Below are 23206 nucleotides of genomic sequence, written 5' to 3'. Positions count from 1 at the left end.
GAGCTTGGGAAGGAGGCCGAGCTGATTCCCGTGCCGGGGCTTCCAGGCCCTCCTGGCACAGAAGCAGGGCCAGGGGCAGGGGCCACCCCACGCTGGGCACTCACGTTGCAGCTGTGGTTGATGAAGCGCGCGAAGTTGCCACACTTGGTGGCGTCGATGATGGTGTCGTGGTCCACCCGGAACATGTAGCTGCTCCCGATGCCCTCGTCCTCATAACGCTTCTCCCGCATGTCTGCGATCACCTGGCCACAAAAGGGGGTCAGTCTGGCTGGGCCGGCCCCATGCCTACCCCGGTGCCCATCCTGCCGGGTGGTGCCTACCTGACGGATATTCTGGCCCACGTACTCGATGACCATCTCGTCAGCCGCGATGGGCTCCATGGCGAACAAGCCCCAGTCGTGAATGTGGCTCTTGCAGAACTTGAGCTTTTTCTTCCGGAACTGTAGGAGGGAAGAGGGGGAGAGGTGAGCCCCGGTCTCAGGTCCTGCCGCCACCCCAGCGATCTGGGTGAAGCCCGGCCTCACCTTGAGCTGGTTGAACTTGAGCAGGTCGCTGTCACAGCTGCCAGTGAAGGAGGACAGCAGGCGGCGCTGCTCCGAACGCCGCTCCGAGCCTGCCCGGGTGGAGGCGTGGGGCTGTGCTGGGATGCTCATGCCCTGCAGTGGACGGTGTGCGGGGCTCAGCGGGGCTGGCCGTGTCCTCGGCGGTCCCACCCTAGGCTCTGGATCTCTGTCATCCCCAGTTTCCTGGGCTCCTTGCTCTGGGCTTCTCCACACCTGTCAGTCCCTAATTGTCACCGCTTCCCTGCCTCCTCCATCCCATCAGTATCTGAGCGTCTCAAGCTCCTTCTATCTTCAAAACGACGAGACTCACTCTTGCCTGGTGCTGTCTTTTCCCCATTTCAGCCAAAAGTTTTGTCTACCCTGACCCCCTCCTTGGCTCTCACCCAGGCCCCTCTCACCCCACAAGCGTTCGAAATCGGGGATCCTTCCGAAACCCTTGTGTCACGTCCTGCTCTTGGCCTCCCTGGGCCTCTGCCCCAGCCATTAACCTTTGGAGCATCCCAGGCCTCTGCCCCAAGTGCCCTCCCAGGTGAGGTCACCCTGCTGTGACCTTCAGTCACCACTTCTCTCCTGGCGATGCCTATACTTAGGTCCCCGGGCCGGAGATCCCCATCCTAAGCTCCACCATACCCACATGCCCACCAAGACCTCTCTGCCTGGGTGTTTTCAGAACCCGCAGAACTCAAGCTGCCTCGTGGTGACAGCATATCAGCCTCCCCATCTCAGGCCTGGTGTCCAGCTTCCCAGCACCCCCGACCCCAGCCACACCCTGGGCTGTCACCCCCCGCCCATCCCTGTCTCCTGTACCCAGGCCAGCCCTGGTCCTGTCCATCCCACTTCCTCATATTCTTCCACAGCTAATGGCTCCTCGCGGCCCAGCTAAGTCCGGCACATCCGGTCTGGAAACCGCAGCAACCCGAACGGTCTGCCCTCAGGACCCCTGCACCAGCTCCACACCACCCCAGCTCCTCTCACAACCTCCCTCTGCTGCCTGTCACCCCAGGAGACAGGTCACTTGCCACCACAGTAGCCCCGACCCTGGTGGCCTGTGCTGTCTCTCCCACAAGTGGCCTCTCCCTTCCCTTCCTCACACCATGGAGCTCCCTGCTACCTCAGGGCCTTTGCACTGCTGCTGTCCTAGGGAGGCCTGCTGGGGTCAGTGAGCCCCTCTCTGGTTTTAACTTTTTATGGAAGTCGCTTTTTCACTTCTCTGTGGTCTCTCTGGCATCCACGTGGCGCCTTCCCACACTTCGCTTGGGTCTGACCCTCTCTGACTCCCCTTTGACTTGGTAATCCCTAACCCCTCTCCTGTTTTCTCCATCGCGTTTTCCCTGCCTGGAATTACGTGCTTCTTTCTTCACTTGATTATTTCCTATGAGTCCCCATTAAAATATAAATTCCAGCTGGGTACCGTGGCTCACACCTATAATCCCAGCACTTTGGGAGGCTGAGGCGGGAGGATCGCTTGAGCCCAGGAGTTCCAGATCAGCTTGGGCTACAGAGTGAGACCCAGTCTCAATTTTTCTTTAATTTAAAAATAAAAATAAATAATTAAATTCCATGAGGAATAGGATTTGGTTTTGTTCACTGCTATAGACCCAGAACAGTGCCCGGTACACAGCATGTACTCAACAGATATTTACTGGATTAAAAAAAGAATGAATGAGGCCATGCGATGTGGCTTATGCTTATAATCCCAGCAGTTTGGGAGACCAAGGCAGGCGAATTACTTGAGGTCAGGAGTTCGAGACCAACCTGGCCAACATGGCAAAATCCCATCTCTACTAAAAATACAAAAAATTAGCTGGGCATGGTGATGGGCACCTGTAATCCCAGCTACTCAGGAGGCTGAGGCAGGAGAATCATTTGAACCCAGGAGGCAGAGGTTGCAGTGAGCTGAGACTGTGCCACTGCACTTCAGCCTATGTGACAGAGCAAGGCTTTGTCCCCCACTAAAAAAAAAAACCCAAGCAAAAAACAAACAAAAAATGAATGAACTTGCGGAAATACAGCTCCGTCACATTCCTGATTAAACCCTTTGGAGGTGCTCCAGGGCCCAGGGGACTAAGGCAGATTCCTTCCTTCTCCTAGGCCCTGCCCACCCGCCTCTCCCCTTCCACTTGCACCCTCTGTGTGCCAGCCCCTCTGGCCTCACAACTCCTCCCTCTGCCTGGCACCCCTCCATGAGTGCCCTGGATCCCCGTGGCCCAGCCCAGCAGGCTCTGATGTGTCCAGGAGCCCTGGCAGTACCTGGGTGTCTGCGGGGGGCTCATCGGTGCTGGCACGGCTGCTGTTGAGGTATCTGAGCTTGTCCTTCTTGTCGATGGTGTAGAAGCCCTCACTGCGGGCACAGCCCGTCACGTGCTCGCGGATGCCATCGTCCCGTTTCTTTTTCTTAGCTGAAGAGAGGCTGGTGGGTGGGTGTGGGTCAAGGGCCACATGGACATTCTGAGAGCCCCTTCTGGTCCCTTCATAGACTGGTCCCGCCCATCCTCAGACCACCCTCCAGGGACAGCGATGTCCAGTTCTACTGCCTACTCCCATGCCACCTCCACGTGGCTGCCCGCTGACCAACCCTGCTGACGGTCAATACCTAGTTGCATGGCTCTAGGTGTCTTTTTTTTTTTTTTTTTTTTGAGACAGGGTCTCCTGTTGCCCAGGCTCGAGTGCAGTGGTGCAATCTCAGCTTACTGCAGCCTCAGCCTTCTGAGCAGCTGGGGCTACAGGCATGCGCCACCACACCGAACTAATTTCTGGATTTTTTTTGTAGAGATGGGGTTTTCCTGTGTTTCCCAGGCTGGCTTCAACCTCCAGAGATCAAGTGATCCATCCACCTCGGCCTCCCAAAGTGCTGGGTGTGTTAACAACTTTCTGCTCAGTTTCCCATCTGTAAATTGGGGTGACAATGATGCCTCTCTGCAAGTGATGAAATATGCTTATGGTCCTTAGCAGAATTTTGTTTTTTTTTTTTGAGACAGAGTCTTGCTCTGTCACCCAGGCCGGAGTGCAGTGGTGCGATCTTGGCTCACTACAACCTGTGCCTCCCGGGTTCAAGCAATTCTCCTGCCTCAGCCTCCAGAGTAGCTGGAATTATAGGCATGTGCTACCATGCCCGGCTAATTTTTGTATTTTTAGTAGAAATGGGGTTTTGCCATGTTGGCCAGGCTGGTCTCAAACTTCTGGCCTCGAGTGATCCGTCCGCCTCAGCCTCCCATAGTGCTGGGATTACAGCCGTGAGCCATGGTGCCCGGCACTTGAGCAGAGCTCTTGACACAAACCGAGTGCTCACAAATCAGTCTAATACAGCAGGGATAATGAGAGGTCTAGCCTCACAGGCCTATGCGAACAGCCAAGCCTCATGAAAGCCTGGTGGTGAAGAGCCTGGACTCTAGAGCCAGGTTTGCCTGGGTTCAAATCTCAACTCTGCCACCTGTAGCTGTGTCTTTGGACAGGTCACTGAACCTCTCTGAGCCTTAGCTTCTTCATATGTAAAATGGGAATCATAGCCCCTATCTTCACCAGGCTACTGGAATTACCTGAGGTTATGAAGGGGACAGGACAAGGAGGCCCTCAGCCCTTGTGTGCTGTGAAGCTGCACGGCACTGCTGTTACATGTGACCCTGAGACCTGCTAACTCTGGGGGTGAGATGGGCCTGGCGCAGAGGGAGTCCTTACAACGTGCCAATGATTCACTCGGGAGCCTGGCATGGTGCCAGGACGCAAACCCTGCTTGGGAAGTGACGGTGGTGCATGCTGTCACCTTCATGGGCACCGCGGGCTGCTACAGACTGGGAGGTGGGGCCCAGAGAGGTGAGCAGGGACTTCCTGCATCCCAGAAGGTGCAGAGCCCCCAATGCCAGCAGGATATAGGGATGGTAGACCCAGAGCGTGTCGTTAAGCCAGTCCATGCCATTGTCCTGCTGTAGCAGTCGCTCGTAGGTGACACACAGGAAGCGGATGTCCTCCTCGTCGATGCCACCGTTCCAGATGTCATACAGGATGGTCATCTCCTCAAACTCCGAGCGGGGCCGGAAGAGGGGCTGGGGTGGCGAGAGTTCGGGCGAGCCCGCAGGTGGCACCAGGTCCTCATGGCGCTTCTTAGGTGGCCGGCGCCACGGCCCCCGGCTCTTGGCCAACTCCATGTACTCCTCAGTGACCTCATCGCGCCCACGGGGGCCCGGAGGAATGGCCTCGGAGGGCCACTGGTTGTCTAGCTCCTTAAAGGGCAGCTTGGTGGGCTCTACAGGTGGGGGAGGTGGGGGTGGGGGTGGCTGGGGGGGAAGGGGTGGTGGAGGGGCTGGGATCCCCGCGTTCCGGAAGTCCAGGGTCACCGTCCGGGGGTCATGGGTGCTGGGGAAGACGGGGGTCTGTGGCTGGCCCGGCAGGAGCAGGAGTTCCCTTCCAAGGGCGGCCCCTGCTGGTGGTCGGACCAAGGGCCCATCCAAGGAGAGCACAGATGGTGGGGATCGCCGGGGCCGGCCCGGCTTCCTCTTCATTGGGGGTGGGCAAGAGGCCAGGGGGGCGGGCAGCAGGGGTGGCAGCGGGGTGGGCGCACGAGCCTGGGCCCGCAAGACGGCGGGCAATGCCAAGGGCAAGGGCAGGGGAAGGGGCAGAGGGAGGGGCAGGCCCGTCTCCAGGAGCACCGGGGAGGCCAGGGGCCCGGAGCGTTCATCGCGTCGGCCAGTGGGGAGTGGGCAGACGGGCAGGAGCAAGGGCCCGCTGGGCTCGGAGAAGGTGGGTGTGAAGCTGAAGTCCCGGCCAGGTGTCCGAGGGAGGCCCCCACTGCTCAAGCTAGGGGACGGGGCTGGGTAGGAGAAGGGGCTGCCGGGCACTTGCGGAGAGCTCAGGGACAGGCCACTGCTGCCCCCTGATAGCGGGGGCTCCCCGCCTGGTGTGGCTGGCACCGTCTCTGTGCTCTGCGACTTGGCCAGGCTGCCACAGAGGCCTGGAGTATGCGGGGGGTGGTCCTCGGCAAGGGGCTCCGGAGGGACAGATGGGTGTGAGGCATCTGTGGTCTCAGGCTCCGGCGGTGGGCTAGGCGGCCGGGGTGGTCGTGGGGGTGGCAATGGTGGTTGCAGGGGCAAGGGGAGCATCGTAGGGGGCTCCGGCTCCACTTCCAGGTCATGTTCTGCAGAGAGGTGAGCGAACACGAGACATTTACTATTCAATCCAAACGTCTCTCAGTGCCTTATTTTGTGCTCCATACCTGGCAGGCTCATAGCCCTGAGTCTGAGCACGGGACCTGTCCTTCTCCAGCTAAACCCCTCAAGGACTCCTCAGCGCCCAACCCAGTGTCAGGCACACAGTATGTGCTTTATCAATGTTGCTGGGCTAAATCACAGATGCAGGAGACATGTATTCCAGCCTTTCACACTACGTCTTCAGAACAAAGTCCCTGTGGCCCAAGAAAATCTGCTCTATGACTGAATAAAATTCAACAAGTCTCTTTTCTGCAGGACTTGTCGGAGCCTTCAGGGATTTTTTCCTAGCACTTATCTCCACTGTCACAGGATACACTTCTTAATTTTTTAATGAATTTACTTATTTTTTTATTTTTGAGACGGGTGGAATGCAGTGGCATGATCACGGTCACTGCAGCCTAGACCGCCAGGGCTCAAGGGATCCTCCTGCCTAAGGCTCCTGAGTAGCTGGGACTACAGGAATGTGCCACCACGCCCAGCTAATCTTTAAATGTTTTGTAGAGACGGGCTCTATGTTGCCTAGGCTGGTCTTGAACTCCTGGCCTCAAGTGATCCACCAGCCTTGGCCTCCCAAAGTGCTGGAATTACAGATGTGAGCCACCATGCCCGACCATAGAATACATCTTTTTCATTTTCTATTTTTACATTATTTTATTTTAATTTTTTCGAGACAGTCTCACTCTGTCGCCCAGGCTGGAGTGCAATGGCGCAATCTCAGCTCACTGCAACCTCCGCCTCCCAGGTTCACGCAATTCTCCTTCCTCAGCCTCCCGAGCCGCTGGGATTACAGGCACGTGCCACCACGCCCTGCTAATTTTTTGTAGTTTTAGTAGAGATGGGGTTTCGTCATGTTGGCCTGGCTGGTCTCAAACTCCTGACCTCAGTTGATCTGCCTACCTCGGCTTCCCACAGTGCTGGGATTACAGGTGTGAGCCACCGCGCCCGGCACATTTCTTTTTCTTTTTTTTTTTTTTTAAGACAGTCTCACTCTATCGCCCAGGCTGGAGTGCAGTGTGGCACGATCTCGGCTCGCTGCAACCTCTGCCACCCGGGTTCAAGCAATTCTCCTGCCTCAGCCTCCCAAGTAGCTGGGATTACAGGAGCCTGCCACCTGTTTTTCATTTTCTAATTGATCTGTTGTCATCTGTTCCCCTGCTCCGTGGGAGCAGATATTTTTGTCTGTTTGGTCCACTTTTGCATTGCTACTGCCTAAAATAATAGTAGGGACACAATAGAGGCTTAATATTGAGTCAATGTTCAAAGACTGTGGTTAATGGTGGAATAAACAAAACAAAATACATTACATTAAACAAAACACAGTCGTCCCTCAATACACACAGGGAATTGGTTCCAACACTCGCTGGTATACCTAAATCTGCACATACTCAAAGCTTGTAGTCTGCCTTGCAGAACCCACGTATAGGCGATCGCCCTCCATATACAGTGGGTTTCGCATCCCACCGGTCTTTTCCGTCCATATTTGGTTGAAAACTGCATGTCCGTGGGCCCTAGCCATGTGTTCAATGTACAGGGGCAGCTGTAATCCCTTCCTGAGGGACTTATTAAAGGTAGGTGCTAGGCCGGGCATGGTGGCTCACGCCGGTAATCCTAGCACTTTGGGAGGCCGAGGTGGGCAGATCACGAGGTCAGGAGATCGAGACCATCCTGGCTAACACGGTGAAACCCCATCTCTACTAAAAATACAAAAAATTAGTCGGGCGTGGTGGCGAGCGCCTGTAGTCCCAGCTACTCGGGAGGCTGAGGCAGGAGAATGGTGTGAACCTGGGAGTCGGAGCTTGCGGTGAGCCGAGATCATGCCACTGCACTCCAGCCTGGGTGACAGAGCGGGACTATGTCTCAAAAAAAATAAAAATAAAAAAAGAGGTAGGTGCTAACCACATGCAGCTATCTATGTAAGCCAAAATAAATTGAACACTATTATAAATTCAGTTCCACTGTGCCACTAGCCACGTTTCAAGAGTTTGGTAGCAACATTGTGTCTGAAGGCTACAGTGCTGGACAGCACAGCCCGAGAACGCTGCCATCACTGTGGAAAGTTCTACTGGCCATGCAGTTAGAGTTCGCATATGCTCTGTGCAGCAGCATCACAATGCCGGAGGGGGCAATGCCTGCAGCCCTCACCTGGCCCAGCACCCCAGGGCCTACCCCACCGACTTGTCACTAAAGTGACCGTGGACACCCATCCTCCTTTTGGGGAGCATCTCATGGGACGGATGGTCCAAGGACCAAGCCACCAGGGAAACGCTGGCAGTGAGGACTGAAAAATAGCAGTGGTTCCCCTTTGGGTTGATCCATGCAGTGCCAGGCTCAGTGTTAGCACCCAACACCTCATCTCGCTCAATGGAGGCACAACAGGCTGATCTCGTTTTACAGGGGAAACTGAGGCTGGGGACAGTCAGCGATCTACCCCAGGAAGCCCGGGCTGATTCTGACAGTGAGGACTTCCTGCCTCCCTCCCACCACCCTCCCAGGGGGTTGCAGGTGTTACCTGGAGCTCGCTCAGGGGACAATGGGGGTTGAGCCTCCACCTCCCTGGCAGGGGGCTCTGGAGACAGCAACATGGCCCCTTCCTGGCTCAGGCCTGGTTCCTCGGGGGGCTCCCTGGAGTCCGCTGGCTCTTCAACACCCACAGGCAAGGGGGGCTTGTCCAGCATGGAGGGCCGCTCCTCAGGGGCCACAGCCTCAGTCTCGATGTCCACCTCCTCTTCCATGCCCAACGAGTCCACTGCAGGTGCCCCCGGGGCCAGAGCCGCTTCCTCCCCGTCCTGCTCAAAGTCCTCGGGGCCTGCAGAAGCCATGCTTTCCTCGGCCACCATCGCCTCCTCCTCCTCCTCTTCTTCCTCCTCTTCCCTGGCCACTACCTCCTCCTCATCCTCCGAGGATGAGGGCGAGGACTCGGAGCTTGACTCAAACTCAGAAGACTGGGAACTCTCACTGGACGACGTGGCTTCGGCCTTGGAGGTTACAATGCTCACTGTCTCCTCTGGATGGGGGACACAGACGAGGGGCTGCCTGAGGACCTGCTGTGCCCCAGCCCCCACCAGACCCCTCACCAATGGCCTCAAACTGGCGGCACCCAGGCTGAACACGGCCCTCAGATATGTGTGTGGGGCATGTGTTCACTAGGAGTCTTTTTTTTTTTTTTTTTTGAGTTTTGCTCTTGTTGCCCAGACTGGAGTGCAGTGGCACGATCTCGGCTCACTGCAACCTCCACTTCCTGGGTTCAAGGATTCTCCTGCCTCAGCCTCCCAAGTAGCTGGGATTACAGGCATGCACCACCACGCCCGGCTACTTTTGTACTTTTAGTAGAGACAGGGTTTCACCATGTTAGCCAGGCTGGTTTCAAACTCCTGACCTCAGGTGATCCACTTGCCTCAGCCTCCTAAAGTGCTGGGATTAAAGGAGTGAGCCACCACACCCAGCCGCTAGTAGTCGCTTTTAAAAATTGAGGTAAAATTAACATAACAGAAAACTGCTCACTTTTTTTTTTTTTTTTTGAGACGGAGTCTCACTCTGTCGCCCAGGGTGGAGTGCAGTGGGGCGATCCCGGCTCACTGCAAGCTCCACCTCCCGGGTTCACGCCATTCTCCTGCCTCAGCCTCCCGAGTAGCTAGGACTACAGGCGCCTGCCACCATGCCCGGCTAATTTTTTGTATTTTTATTAGAGACGGGGTTTCACCGTGTTAGCCAGGATGGTCTCAGTCTGTTGACCTCGTGATCCACTTGCCTTGGCCTCCCAAAGTGCTGGGATTACAGGCGTGAGCCACTGCGCCCAGCCAAAAACTGCTCTTTTTAAAAAAAAATTTTATTTATTATTTTTTTTGAGGTGGAGTGTCACTCTGTCACCCAGGCTGGAGTGCAGTGGCATGATCTCAGCTCACTGCAACCTCTGCCTCCTGGATTCAAGCAATTCTCCTGCCTCAGCCTCCCAAGTAGCTGGGATTACAGGTGCCCACCACCACGCCCGGCTATTTTTTGCATTTTTAGTAGAGACGGGGTTTCACCATGTTGGCCAGGCTGGTCTCGAACTCCTAACCTCAGGTGATCCACTCACCTAGCCTCTCAAAGTGCTGGGATTACAGGTGTGAGCCACTGCGTCCGGCCAACTGCTCGTTATAAAGTGATAATTCCAGCAGCATTTAGTACATTTGTAATGTTGCACTACCACCACCTCGATCTGGTCCCTAAGTATTTTTATCAGTTGAAAAGGAAGCCATGTAGGCTGAGCAAGCCCCCCTGAACACTGGGCTCCCCAGCCCTAAGGACCACAGACCTGCTTTCTATCTCCATGGACATGCCATCATGTTCATGGCACTCCCTGAAGATGGAACCGTACGCCACCCTGTGTGTGTGTTTTAACAAGGTAACGTCTCAAAAGCACAACATTTTGGCTCAAAAGTATTTCTGACAATTGCTCAGGCTCTGCCCCGGGGAAAGAGGGACTCCGGGAGGGCCAGGCGGCCACGGCCTCCCTGCTCACCTTCATCCGAGTCCCCTTCGTCCTTCTCACTCGCCTCTGACAGGGCTGTGTCTTCGTCATCGTTCTCAGACTCATCCCGGTCATCACTGTCGTCATCGTCATCATCCTGGGGGAGAAGGAAGGGTGGGGACAGGTGAGCCGAAGGGTCTGGCCCTCGTCGCCTGGCCCGGCCCCCTGAGGCTTCCTGGCCTGCTAGGCACCTTATCTGATGTGGATGAGGTTGAGGAGGAGGAGAGCTGGCTCCTGGGGACTTCCTCCGCCTCCTCTTCCTCCTCGGTGCTCTCCTGTTCCTCCTCCTTGTCGGAGGCTGAGGACGAGGGTGAGGTGGTTGAGGACCCCGAGGATGATGACGCCGATGAGGACGAGGACGCCGACAACGACTCCTTCTCATCCTCCTCCCCACCACTGTCCAGCTCCAGAGGCCGCGCCGGCCGCCGCCGCACACCCACGCCCTTGGGGTCCCGCTTGGCGAGATCACAGGGGGTGTCTGCCATATCCCGGTCTCGCTCTCGCTCAGACTCTGCAGGAAGGGAGGGAGTCAGAGCTGGGCTGGGGGGATGCGGAAGAAGGGGACCCCAGCACCCAGAGCACCAACCTTCATCTTCCTCATCCACAGAGGTCGAGGGCCGCAGCCGCTTCTGGTCGCCAGATGAGGTGGTGTCTGGTGGCTCCTTCCTCTTGACCTTGAAGGAGGGCAGGCGAATGGCCCCACGCAGCCCAATGCCCAGGCCCAGGCCCTCGTAGCCCAGGCCCTCGCCCTTGCCCCATGACTCCAGCAGGCACGAGGCGATGCGGTCCTTGGGCTTCGGCCTGTCCTCGTCCTTGTGCTCGCCCGACTTCACCGGGGTCAGCGAGGCCTGGGGTGGAGACAGGAGGGGACCGTCACCGCTTCTGGCACCACCAACCCTTGCAGGGAGCCCTCCCCAGGCTACCTGCCTTCCACTTGGCAGTAACAGCCACCACAGGTAACTGCATCCTCATTCCCAACACACCTGGCCACACTATGCTGTTACCCACGAGGCTCTAGAGCACTGCTCTGCCTCATAGATCTCAATGCCCTCCCCTGTAAAATAGGACTACTGCAGCTGCCTTCCTTACAACAGTGGCCTTTGCACTTTGTGACAATCCAAAAACTACACCATAGGGACACATCTGTGCAACACCACCTTCACAAGGTAAGATTTACACTATCCCATTTTCTCTTCTCTTCCCATGCATTAAAAACAGGACCTACTGGCTTTATTTCACTGCTCACTAAGGGGTTGCCCCTGTGGTTCTGAAATGCTCTGCCTTCAAAGGGATGCTGTGAGAATTAACAAAACGAGCCACATGAAGAGCTTTGCAAGGTGCAGGGCACATGAGGCCTGGTGGCTCTTTTTATTCAAATTGTGAATGGAATAGCTATTAGCTGTTACTGTAGGGTCAGTATAATTTGGCTGAACCATAAAGAGCTGTGTATCAGTGATTTCAGACGGTTCATTCTAATTTTACTGCCCAGTTAAACGGATGACAAACAGGCTCTGACAGGTGCTGCTTACCTCTGTGGCAGAAAGCAAGCATTTCCCAAAGCAGGCTCCAGGGGACACTCAAACTCATAACCACAGTCGAGGGAGGGGAGCAGGGGGGAATGGGGTGGAGGGGAGGGATTAAGGGGAGTTTAAAGTATTCAAGAAAAAGTTCTCTCTTATGGAGAAAAGAAGTCATTTTAGATTACCTGTAAGATTGCAAACAGGCAAATAATATGTTAAAAAGGAAAAAAGAGACCAGGCGTAGTGGCTCACATCTGTAATCCCAGCACTTTGGTAGGCTGAAGCAGGTGGATCACTTGAGGTCAGGAGTTCGAGACCAGCCTGGCCAACAAGGTGAAACCCCATCTCTACTAAAAATACAAAAATCAGCCAGGCATGGTGGTGGGTGCCTATAGTCCCAGCTACTCAGGACACTGAGGCAGGAGAATCGCTTGAACCCAGGAGGTGGAGGCTGCAGAGGGCTGAGATCACGCCATTGCACTCCAGCCAGGGTGACAGAGTGAGACTCCATCTCCGAAAAAAAAAAAAAAAAGAAAAGAAAAGAAAATAGTAAGTAGGCCAGGAGCGGTGGCTGACGCATATAATCCCAGCCCAAAAGGCAGAGGATCACTTGAGCCTAGGAGTTCAAGACCAGCCTGGGCAACGTGGTGAAACTCTGTCTTTACAGAAAAACACACAAATTAGCTGGGTGTGGTGGTACATGCCTGTAGTCCCAGCTACTTGGAGGCTGAGGTGAGAGGATCCCTTGAGCACAGGGAGGTTGAGGGTGCAGTGAGCTATGATTGCGCCACTACACTCCAGCCTGGACGATACAGCGAGACCCTGTCTCAAAAAAACAAAAAAAGGAAAAAAGTGGTCCAAGACAGGGCTCTGTATAAAAGGTGGCATGAGGGGAGGTGAGGGGAGTCAAGTTCAAAGGGAGTCACAGCTGTGAGCTGTCTGCGATGGCGGGGGCAGTCTGCACCAGCTATCCTGTGTACGGCCACTAGGCACCTGTGGCTCCTGAGCACTTGAAATGCGGCATGTACAAAGGAGTTTTAATTTTACTCTGTTTTAATTAATTTAAGTTAATTTACGCATTTATTTTTAGAGATGGGCTCTTGCTATACTGCTCAGGCTGATCTTGAACTCCTAGGCTCAAGCAATCCTCCCACCTCAGCCTCCCAAAGTGCTGGGATTAAAGGTGTACGCCACCATGCCTGGCCACTCATTTAAATTCAAAGAGCCGTGTGCATCTAGTGGCTGCTGAAGTGGAGCACAGTTTGCGGAACTTTGAAAGTGGCCACATGAAATGGAGCTCCCATACTGGGGTCCACGGCAGCGTTTCCAGTTAACAGTCTCAGGGAAAGAGGAGGTGCCCGGCTGGGGACCTGCCCCCCTCCACAGCCACCCTGCGGAGCCCTGCACCCACCCACCCACCTTGGCCATCCGCTCCTTCTTGTCCCACCACTCGTCAAAGGCCCGGAAAGCCACCACTTCCACCATCTTGCGGTTCAGGTCACGCTTCATGATGGCCTTGAGTTCTTTGAGGACCACCAGCAGGACGCCATCCACCGTGGCTTTGTGTGGGTCCTCCTGGCGTGGCATGTAGCCTGGTGGAGGCACTGACGGGTCAAACTTGGGCAGTGGTGGCCAGTGCTGCCCGCGGCCTGGGCCAGAGTTGCTCAGGGAGAAGGGGCCCCGGTAGGGCGGCAGGTTGACAAACTGGAGCCCAGCTGAGGCAGCGGCAGCCGCAGCGGCCATGAAGGGTGGGTAGGGGCAGGCGCCCTGGCCCGTCATCAGCCGGCTGAGCACCTGCGTTTGCATCTGGAAGGACATGGGCATGCCGCCCCACTGGCCACCCAGCACGTGGCTCATGTCCACCTGCATCACAGGGAACAGGCCCGGCGGAAAGGGGGGCAGTGGTGGCAGGATGGGTGGGGGCGGGACTCCAGGTGGCGCTGGCAAGGGTGGTGGGGGCACTGTCACAGCAGGGTGGGCTGGAGGGGGTGGGGGCGGCGGTGGGGGCAGCGGTGGGGGCATGGGGAAGCCAGGCTGCGGTGGGGGTGGTGGTGGTGGTGGGGGCAGCGGGGGGAAGCCAGGTGGCGGGGGCAGCGGCAGGGTTGGGGCTAGCACAGAAGGGGCTGCCACGGCTGCCGCTCCTGGGGTCACCACCATGGGCTTGGGGCAGTCGGCGCTGGTGATGGGGGCCGAGGGCATCTCGTCATCCGAGATCTCCATGTCCTCGCCTGAGGACTGCTGGCCCTGCAGAGAGAGCAGGGAGAGACAGTGAGGTGAGTCTGGAAGGCCAAGCGGCTCTCGGAGTCCCCTCTGCAAGACTAGCAATCAGTGGCACTCCCAGCTGTGTGACCCAGTGCAAGCCATTCAGCCTCTCCAAGCCTCAGCGTCTTCATTTGCAAAATGGGCATCATAGTCCCTGCCTCATGGAGTTACCACTAGAATTCATTCATTCATTCCAATTCAACAAACATTTGCTCAGTACCTGTGTGCCAGGCACTGGTCTAGGTGCTGGGGACACAAAGGTGAAAAGGCAGGCAAACATCTTACTCTTGTGGAGCGGAGCCAGCAGGAAAAGGCAAAAGGATGATGAGGGTGAAGATGGGAAACGTGAGGGAGAGAAAGAAGGCAGGGAGACGGGTGGGGCACAGAGGATGAAACTGTTGCAATTTCAGAGATTCTGTTGCAACTTGTGTGCAGAAATAGTTGCCACTTCCATAGTGTCTCTTATGTGCCAGGGCCTTTCTAAACGCTTCACATTTATTAACTCAGCTAATCCTCAGAACAGCCCTATTTTCAACTCCATTTTTGCCCCACGAGGAAACTGGGGCACAGAGAATTTAAGTAACCTGCCCAAGGCCACACAGCCAAGAAGAGATGGAGCCGGGATTTGAACCAGGAAGTGGTTCTGCAGCCTGTGCTCTCAGTCAGCCTGCTGTCCTCACTCTGCGGCAGACGGCCAGGCAGGAAAGGTGACATCGGCCAGGCAGGAAAGGTGACATTGGAGCGGGGGTTTAGCAGCACTAAGGCCCATAAACAGGAAGTGTGTTGTTATTTATTTTTCCTTGATTACTCTTTTCACCTAGTCTCGTGACTGCACAATCAGTGTGGGCCCGCGTGGGGCTAAGCGCTGCAGACGGCTGTCTCATTTTTTATCCGAAAGATAACCTCACAGGGCGGGGGGGCTCTGCTCCGACCCATTTGACAGTTAGTAAACACCCTCAGAGCCTCAGCCGTGGCCCCGCGGCACAGCCAGTCAGAAGAAGGGCTGGAGCCCAGGACCTGCCCAGTGCGGGGCTGCAGCTGGGATCCAGGGCGGTGGTGAGGGGTGAATGTGGGAGGTGTCAAGGATGGGCGTGGGGCTTTAGGGAGCTGAGTGGACAGGTCTGGAATTGGGGTGGGGGGACCTTTGAAGGCTGAGGGGGAGTGGGGGTGGAGGTGGAGTCTGTGCAAGTTGCAAGATCAGAGGTCAGACTACAGGTGAGGAAGGCCTCAGAGGAAAACTGCAGGTAGCGGGGTAGGAGGACGGAGACTACCCAAACTAAGGCAGCGGCAGGAAGCTCTGGACTTTACCAGGTCCCCTCTGTGCACACACACACACACACACACGCACGCACGCACGCACGCACACACTCTCCTTCTCAGGATCCCCATGCACATCAAGAAGAGACAGGCGGGCTCGGGTGGATCCTCAGAGAGAACTCCCCAGATCAGTCCTGGACAGAGCCGAGCACAGCGCGCCGCGGCACACAGAGGGTTAACCCGGGCCGCCGCCGCCAGCCAATCACAGGGAGGCAGATCCTGCGCTCCAGCCCCGGCCGGCCCTGCCCCTCCCTCTGCCCAGCAGTCTCGGGGTGAGAAGCGGCAGGAATTTGCTGAGAACTGGGAGTCCAGCAGGCCTGGCGGTGCCTGGAGCATCCTGTGCGGCACCTCACTTAAGCTGAGGTCCTGTGCTGCAGGGACTCTCACAGGCCCATTTGGCAGATGACGAAACTGAGACTCAGAAAGGCAAAAGTGCCTTTTCCAGGGTCACATAACCAGTAAGTGACTTGGCAGGACTCAAGAACTTGAGCCTGAACTTTTAACGAGCAGCCACTGTTTAGAAGAAAAGCCCCCCCTGCACCCTCGGCTGGCCCCGCCTGCGCCGCTCCCCCACTTAGGATGGGACGGGGTCCAGCTCCCCGCACTGCGCGCGGCCGCAGAAAGCCCAGGCGCTATTCCCCGGCGCCAGCAGGGGGCGCCCGCGGGCCGGCCCGGAGCTTCCCGGCACTCGGCGACTCCCTGCGCTGGCGGCCGGGCAGTCCCAGACCTTCGCTCCCGGGGCCTCAGCCTGCCTTTCGCTCCAGCCACTGCGGGCCTCTCAGCCCTGGACCGTGGTCAGCATGGTAAACACTCCTCACCCCAGGCAGCCTAGACGGAGCGGAGAAGGGTGCCAGGGCCGGCGGCCCCCCTACAGCTGCACACCTGTCAACGCCCCCTGCCAAGGCCCCCTGCCTGGACCCCTTGATGCCAGAAACCACTTCCCCAGAACTGCTTGGAGGCCCCCTGGAGCCCCAGCCACCTGCAGCACCCTCCCAGGCAAGCCAAGTTCCTCTCGTTCCTCCCTGATGCAGCCAGACCCGCCAAATCAAAGGGCCCAAGAAGGGGGCAGTCCTCCTCCCCTCCGCCCACAGGGACGCAGAGCTCTGTCTAAGCCCCTGACTGCCCATGCCCACCGGGGCTACAGCTCCAAGGCAGGTGCCTGGACCGAGAAGGAGGAGTGGAGCGAAGGAAGATGACCCAACACCCTCCCAGGGGAACCTGGCACGTGGCACCCTCACCCCCAACCCCTGGGCGGGACTTCCTGAGGCTGGAGGTTTAGGCAACGAGACCCCATGACCTGAGGAGAGGGTGGGGGATGGTCAACTTTGCCTTCTTCTGGCTACATGGCACCCCACCCCCACCCCAAGTTAGCTCTTAACTCCTTCATCCCTGGAGCCAGTGGGAGAAGGGAAACCAGCACCCTCCCTGTCTGCCATGGTTTCCCCCTCTTCAGAGGGCACCAGGCTCTAGGAGACAATGCTCCAGGGCTTCACCCCACTTAGCCCAGCACAGTATTCTGGCCAATCTCTCTCCTCCCCTCTGCCTGAGGGCCAGGACTCTCCCTGATCATTCCCAAGCCACGCAACAGACAAGGGGACCAAGAGCCATCCCCACAGCTCATACTCTCTGAACACTCAGCAAACTCCTACCAAAGCAGCTCAGGCCAGAATTTATCCCTAGGAAAAGCTGACTTCTTACCTAACAAGGAGAGCATCAGAACTAGGCCATGCTTTCCTTCTCTCCACGGCTGCTAGGGAGCTCATTGCCAAACCAATTGCTCAATCACAGCCCCTGGTGTTTTCTGCATCCCCTTTTTATTCTGTAAGTTCCACCCGTTATATTGGCTTTCCTAGCCCCATTGCTTCCGCATCTTAGCTAGTCATGCTAAATGCTTGAAGGGGGAAAGGGAGATACAAGATAGACAAAACCAGTCCCAGACAGATGGACAGACACGGTGGTACCTCATCCATCTTCTCTGAGGTCGGGGTTCTGTCTCCAACCAGGTCCAAGGCCACCTCAGCTGTCTGGCTCAGAAGCCCAGCAGGGTCCGGGGGGCCTGGCTCAGGTGGAGGCCGAGGCCCAAGGCCCAGGTCGAGCTCCTCGTCCTCGTCGGAGTCTGGAAGGGGTGTTGGGCTGATGTCCTCCAGGCCGGTGCTGGAGGGGCGTGACGAGGGGGGCGTGGGGCCCCGGAAGCCTGGCTGGGAGTTGGTGCCAAAGGGGGCCAGTGGGGAGAGCTGGGAGGAGGAGGAGGAGATGGGGCTGCCCTCCATCTGCAGCTCGGTGTCCGAGTCCGGCTCCCGCAGGAAGAGCAGCTTGGTGCGCTGCTCCTTCAGCAGCATCTCGATGCGCGAGTCCAGGCTGTCGTGGGGTTTCTCTGGCCCTGCAGGGGACGACTCCAGCGTGGGCGTGCCAGGGCTGTCACAGGGCTCAGGACTCCAGCCGAAGGTGGGCCGGCCGCCCAGCTCCATGCTGTTGGTGTCGGGGGGCGGCGGGCCGGGTGGCGTGCCTGGCTTCTCCTTGGCCAGAGGCTCAGCAGGTGGCAGGGGTGGGGGTGCCGGTACCCTCCGGAACTCCCCACTGTCGCGGGCCCCGAAAGCGGCTGTGGCGGTGGGCTCTTCTGGGGGTGGAGGGAAGTGGGCCACTGGGGTCTGATACGGAGAGAAAGCAGACTTGAATCCAGGAGCAGGGGTTGCTTGGGCGGGTGGTGGAGTGTGGGCAAATGTGGCTGAATCCTGTGGTTGAGCCTTGAAGGGGGGACCGCTGCTGCCCCCAGTGCCGCCGACTGCTCCGAACGGGAGGTCCGAGGAACCCCGGAAGGCGGCTGTGGCCCCGGCCACTGCAGTGACCGCGGGAGAATTGTGTACATAATGATGTTCGTGGCGGCGGTTGTAGGCGTCCGTGAACTTGCTCTCGTGGCGCCGGGCCTTGAAGGTCACTGCAGGGTCCTGGCTGAAGAGGTATGAGGGTGTGGGCTGGCGGCTGGAGTAGCTGGAGTCCTGTGAGAAAGGGGTGCCCAGGCGAGGTGTGAGCGGGGTGCCCTGTCCATAGGAGTTGGGTGTGTCCAGGCGGCAGCTGGAGTAAGCTGTGTCCTGGGAGAAGGGTGTCCCACCGCTATTGGGGGTGACAGAGGAGGAGCCGGAGCCACAGCCTGCAGACAGGCCTCCATCCTTGAGGCGCTTCAGGGCATCTGACAGCTAAGGAGAGACAGAGATGTCAGACCACTGGGGGAAAACATGCAATGGAACAGGGCTATTTTCCCTTCTCACTCTGGCTGCTGGGAAGCTCAGAGCCAAACTGCTCTAGAACTGCAGCATAAGGAATGGAAGTGGGGGAGATTGAGGAGGAGTGTCAGGATGGTACTAACTTTTTCTCTAATCTTAGGGGTAGCCAAATATGTTCAGGGAAACTTGAGGGTTATTCCTAATTCCAGAGGAGGCAGAGAAAAAAGAAGACTGTAACATCTTGGTTTAGGCTGGGATTTTCTTTTTGCCTCAGGCTGTCAGAAATCAAAGACCTTCCAGGCAGGATTATGACCAAGAACTACAATCTTGTGCACGAGAGGATGGCCAAGGGCTTTGTCCTCCTAGCCACCCAGTGCTTTAGGATTTAAAGTGATAAACAGAGGCCAGGTGTGGTGGCTCATGCCTGTAACGCCAGCACTTTGGGAGGCCGAGGCAGGTGGATCACTTGAGGTCAGGAGTTCAAGACCAGCCTGGCCAACATGGTGAAACCCCACCTCTACTAACCAAAAATATAAAAATTAGCCAGGTGTGGTGGCGTGTGCCTGTAATCCCAGCTACTCAGGAGGCTGAGGCAAGAGAATCACTTGAGCCCAGGAGGTGGAGCTTGCAGTGAGCTGAGATCGCACCACTGCACTCCAGCCTGGGGACAGAGTGAGACTCTGTCTCAAAAAAATAAATAAAACAAAAAAAAAGTGATGAACAGGCCAGTGGCAGCTAGTCAGCCTGATGCCAGGGAGGAGCTGGCATGAGACTCGCCCCATGCGAGAGTTGTCCCTGTGTCCTGGAAGGCAGTGGTTTGGAAGGAGTCAGTCTTGCTCTGGAAGGCAGGGCATGAACTCTGGTTTCTGGGTTTAGGGGTAGTGGCATGCCCAGGACACCAGACACTAAGGACCCCGGAAACAGCAATGTTTGGCATCAACGTGGAAAAGCGGGCCCGGGCAGGCTCTGGGTCTGTGGGAATCACAGCCTGTGCTGGGGAGGGGAGAAGCCACAGGAAACAGAACCAATCCCATGGAGCCCTACTGCAGGAGCGCTTGGGAAAATGGGGCTCTAGGCCCTGCTCCCAATTGTGGGGGGCATGGCCAGGCTTCACACCCTCCTAGGCCTTGGTCTCCAAAGCTGGAGAGAGTGAGGTGGGGGTAGGCTGGGGGTCCCATAAGAGAGTTGGTGAGGCTTTCCAGAGGTGGGGGGCACATCAAAGTGCTGGCGATGGGGCAGACTGACGGCCATAAACCCACCTGCAGGGTCTCATTCACGATTGGAGAGACAGCATCCAGCTCGCCCACTGGGAGGGTCTGGGGGGTGTATCGGCCAGTGACCAACAGTTCATAGAACCGCATTCGGGTTTCCCCTGTAGATGGGCAGGAAAGGGGGAACTCAGTGAGGTTCCAGGATGGGGCAGCCCCCACAAGGATTCCAACCTGTGTGGCACCCTGGTGGGTCCCTTGTGCCCGAGACCCCAGTCCTAGGGAGGCTGTGTGGCCCTTAGTTCCCACCCCTCTGCACCTCGCTCAGGGTCCCCACCTCTTCAACAAAGCTGCTGAGCTGCACCATTTTTCTGATCCTGAGATCCAGAAGCTCATGTCTCCTGGGGCTGAGACTCCCCCAAACCCAAACCCAGAGGTGCCACCCGTGACGCCCAGCCCCCCCCACCCCTGCATTACCTGGGCCATGGCGCCCACAGAGCCAGGTCTTCCCCTTTCTGCTCAATACCCAGGGGCTTGCAGTAAGAGGAAGGGAAGCCCGTGACACAGAAGCCAGAGTTTGTTAAATATCTGGGGCCAGGTGAGCAGCAGAGTTTGCAACACGCTCTAGTAGCACATTACTGTGAACTCCACAGGCCCTGACCAGGCTGAGGGCCCCAGGGTGGCCTGGGGACTACCTTGGGCTTGAACCCTCCACCCCTCAGCAGAAGGAGGCTTTTATAGACCAGGGCCCAGGGGTTATCGATATTTATAGAGCCTCAGAGGCAGCTGCTTACATATGCAAAAAAGACACGTTCCTGGAGCTACACTTTACTGGTCTCTTTCTTGAAATACAAACTTAGTTGGCAGTCTCTGAGAGCTTTTGTGTTTTTTTTCTTTTCTTTTCTTTTTTTTTTTTTTTTTACAGAAATGAAATTTTGTTGAGACCTGGCTGCTCCTTAAAATGTGGGCACGTGATAGGGAAGGGGTTGCCACGTTCAATTCAATTATCAGGGAGAAATCGTGCTGCAGCCACCCAAGGTCCTCACTGCCCCCCCAACCCCCAGAGACTGAGAAGCTAGGGAAAGGGGTGGGAGGGACTGTGGACTGGACAGAAAAAGAGGGCTGTGCCCTGAGAGGAGGAACAGAACCGGGCACAGGCTCGGCAAGTGTGCGTGGAATAACCGCCACCACCCCCTGGCACCGGCTTAGAGCTCGGTCAATACATTTTAATCATTAAACGCAAAAAAAGAAAAGTTCTGATTTTCCTGCCTTGGGTTTGGTGTGTCCCAGTTGTCCCTGAACCCCATGCTCACAAAATTCCTGGAAGCTGCACTTTTGCCCTCCCAGGCAGGGTTTCCCAGGGGACCCCGGTGGGCTAGGGACCGAATGACATCTCCCCACAAGCTGGCTGGCCCTCAAAGCACTCAGCACCTTCTTTTATAGGTGGGAGCTTCCCTAAAGAGGCCTCAGGCACACTTTGGGGAATGCCCTCGAGTCCTCCAAGCCCCTTGGTCCTGCAGGGGCCTCCAAAGACCCACAGGGTGGGAGGTATGGCCTCCCCAGCCAGCTCCAGAGAGCACCTAGCTGATTCCAGAGCAGGGGAGGTGCTGCGGTCTCTTTAAGAGAGAGGAGGGAAGACACAGTGTCAACCCTTGAGCACCCAGAGCCGCCTGCCTGGCTCTTCCCGGCTCTGCTCTTCCCCGGCGGCTCTGTCGAGAACCTTATCAATGAAACAACACTCCCGGCCCCAGATTGGCTGCCACTTCCAGAGGGGAAGGGGCAGCAAGGAGGTGGGGGGACACCCTGGATCCTTAGAGGACTCTCTTTTCAGTTTTCAGACCTTCTCTTGATGTATTTCAAGGCATCCTAGTGGCACTCCCTCAGTCCCCCACAAGTAAACAAACTCTGTCTCCTCCCCTAACACAGGCAACACTGGGGACTGTCTAAACCCAGGCCACCAGGGCTCAGAGAGGGGGCCCGCGGGGGTGTCAGCGGTGGGGAAGCCTCCGGGTGGTCCCTAGGGGTGCGGTGGCCAAGGACCGGCACATTTGGTAAATTACAGACTGTCTCCTAGCAACAGACAACACATTTAGCTCCACGCGACTCTACCCTCAGAAGGGGGCTAAGAAAATAAATAAGGTTGTGGGGGGGGGATCCCAAGGAAGAGTGAGGGGGGGTCCTCCCCACGCTGCAGGAAGGGTGGGGAGGGAAAGGGTCGGGCTGACAGGTCTCCCCACGCTCCTCCCCTGCCAGGCTCACCTTTGGTGTCCAGCTCCACGTGGATAATGTTGCCCATGACGGAAGTGCTGTGCAAGTGCTGAACGGCATCCTTGGCTCCCCGGACCGTGGCAAAGACCACCTTGGCGATGCCCAGGTGCTTCTTGGTCTTGGGGTTGTACAAAATCTCCACCTCCTCCACCTCCCCATACTTCTTGCACATGTCCCTCAGGAAGTTTTCACGGATGTTATCATTCAGCTTGGCAAATGTCACCTGCTTCGGAGGCACCGGGCCCACGTAGAACTCATCGATCTGGCAGGGGCCGAGGGGGAAGGGAGTTTGAAGAACGTTTAAACCTAAGGGAAAACACAACATCCCCCCCGCCCCGCCCGCAACTCGCCTGCCCGTTGAAAACAATAAAGGGTAAAAAAACTAAAAAAAAACTAAAAAAAAAAAAAAAAAAAAAAAATTTTTTTTTGGGAAAAAAAAATGCACGCGGGCGGGCCCGGGAAGCGGAGGATTAAATCGTTTGGAACGTGGAAGTCCTCTGGGTTCGGAAGGAAAGGGGAAAAAGAAACAGTTTCTCTTTCCCCACCCCCCTTTCTGGCCTCCTCTTCCTGCTGCCGGGTCAGGGACGACCCCTCAGGCTTAAGAAGTTGTCCTGTAGTGGGCTAGCGAGAGGGGAGAGTCTCGGAGCCAAGCCCCCGGGCGGACTGGAGCCCCCCGCGGGGCGTGCAGGACACTGTATCTGCGCCGTGATTACAGTTTCACCCAGTGTTATTTTGTTTTCAGTAGCTGAGAGGGGACACCCTCTCGCCAGCGCTCTACCCCTCCCCGCCAAAACTTCCCTGGCCCCGGACGGCGGGAACTGGGAATCCGGCTGGGCTCGGTCAGGACTGGCGTTATTTTCGAACTCGGGGAGGTGGGGGAGGGACGGCGGGGCAGTGGGGAGGGGTCCTACCTTGAATTTGGGCACCGACAGCTCCAGCTCCTTGTTTTTGGTCCAGATCCCGACGACCCGGGGATCTTCGACAATTTCCACCGGGCGGTTGCTGGACATCTGTGGGGAGAAATTGGGGGGCCGGGATGAGAGAACCGGTCCTCCTCCCCATGGGCAGACCCCTTTCTCGAGGCACTTGTCAAACTCCAGGGCTGGGGCCCCGTCTGACAGTTGGCCGGGGGATCG

At 57.0% G+C, this 23206-nt stretch overlaps 1 protein-coding gene across 2 annotated transcripts in view; it reads right to left on the bottom strand.

Annotated features, from left to right (window-relative positions):
- The window catches only part of SETD1B (SET domain containing 1B, histone lysine methyltransferase), a 29387-nt gene that overhangs the window by 4502 nt on the left and 1679 nt on the right, over positions 1 to 23206 (bottom strand). For both annotated transcript variants that reach the window (XM_054664686.2, XM_016924422.4), the window contains exons 3-16: positions 22982 to 23080; positions 22062 to 22332; positions 19854 to 19966; positions 17335 to 18567; positions 13214 to 14038; positions 10861 to 11122; positions 10466 to 10785; positions 10266 to 10371; positions 8274 to 8768; positions 4432 to 5691; positions 2814 to 2980; positions 525 to 656; positions 321 to 440; positions 105 to 242 (exon numbers count right to left, since the gene is read on the bottom strand). In XM_054664686.2, the coding sequence (XP_054520661.2) occupies positions 105 to 242; positions 321 to 440; positions 525 to 656; positions 2814 to 2980; positions 4432 to 5691; positions 8274 to 8768; positions 10266 to 10371; positions 10466 to 10785; positions 10861 to 11122; positions 13214 to 14038; positions 17335 to 18567; positions 19854 to 19966; positions 22062 to 22332; positions 22982 to 23080 (5541 nt within the window). The remainder of the gene's footprint in view (positions 1 to 104; positions 243 to 320; positions 441 to 524; positions 657 to 2813; positions 2981 to 4431; positions 5692 to 8273; positions 8769 to 10265; positions 10372 to 10465; positions 10786 to 10860; positions 11123 to 13213; positions 14039 to 17334; positions 18568 to 19853; positions 19967 to 22061; positions 22333 to 22981; positions 23081 to 23206) is intronic.

Source organism: Pan troglodytes, chromosome 10 (assembly GCF_028858775.2).
Source record: "Pan troglodytes isolate AG18354 chromosome 10, NHGRI_mPanTro3-v2.0_pri, whole genome shotgun sequence".
In the NCBI taxonomy this organism is placed as follows: domain Eukaryota; kingdom Metazoa; phylum Chordata; class Mammalia; order Primates; family Hominidae; genus Pan; species Pan troglodytes.
The sequence above is the reverse complement of the archived record's forward strand: the minus strand, read 5'-3'. Positions and strand labels throughout refer to the sequence as shown.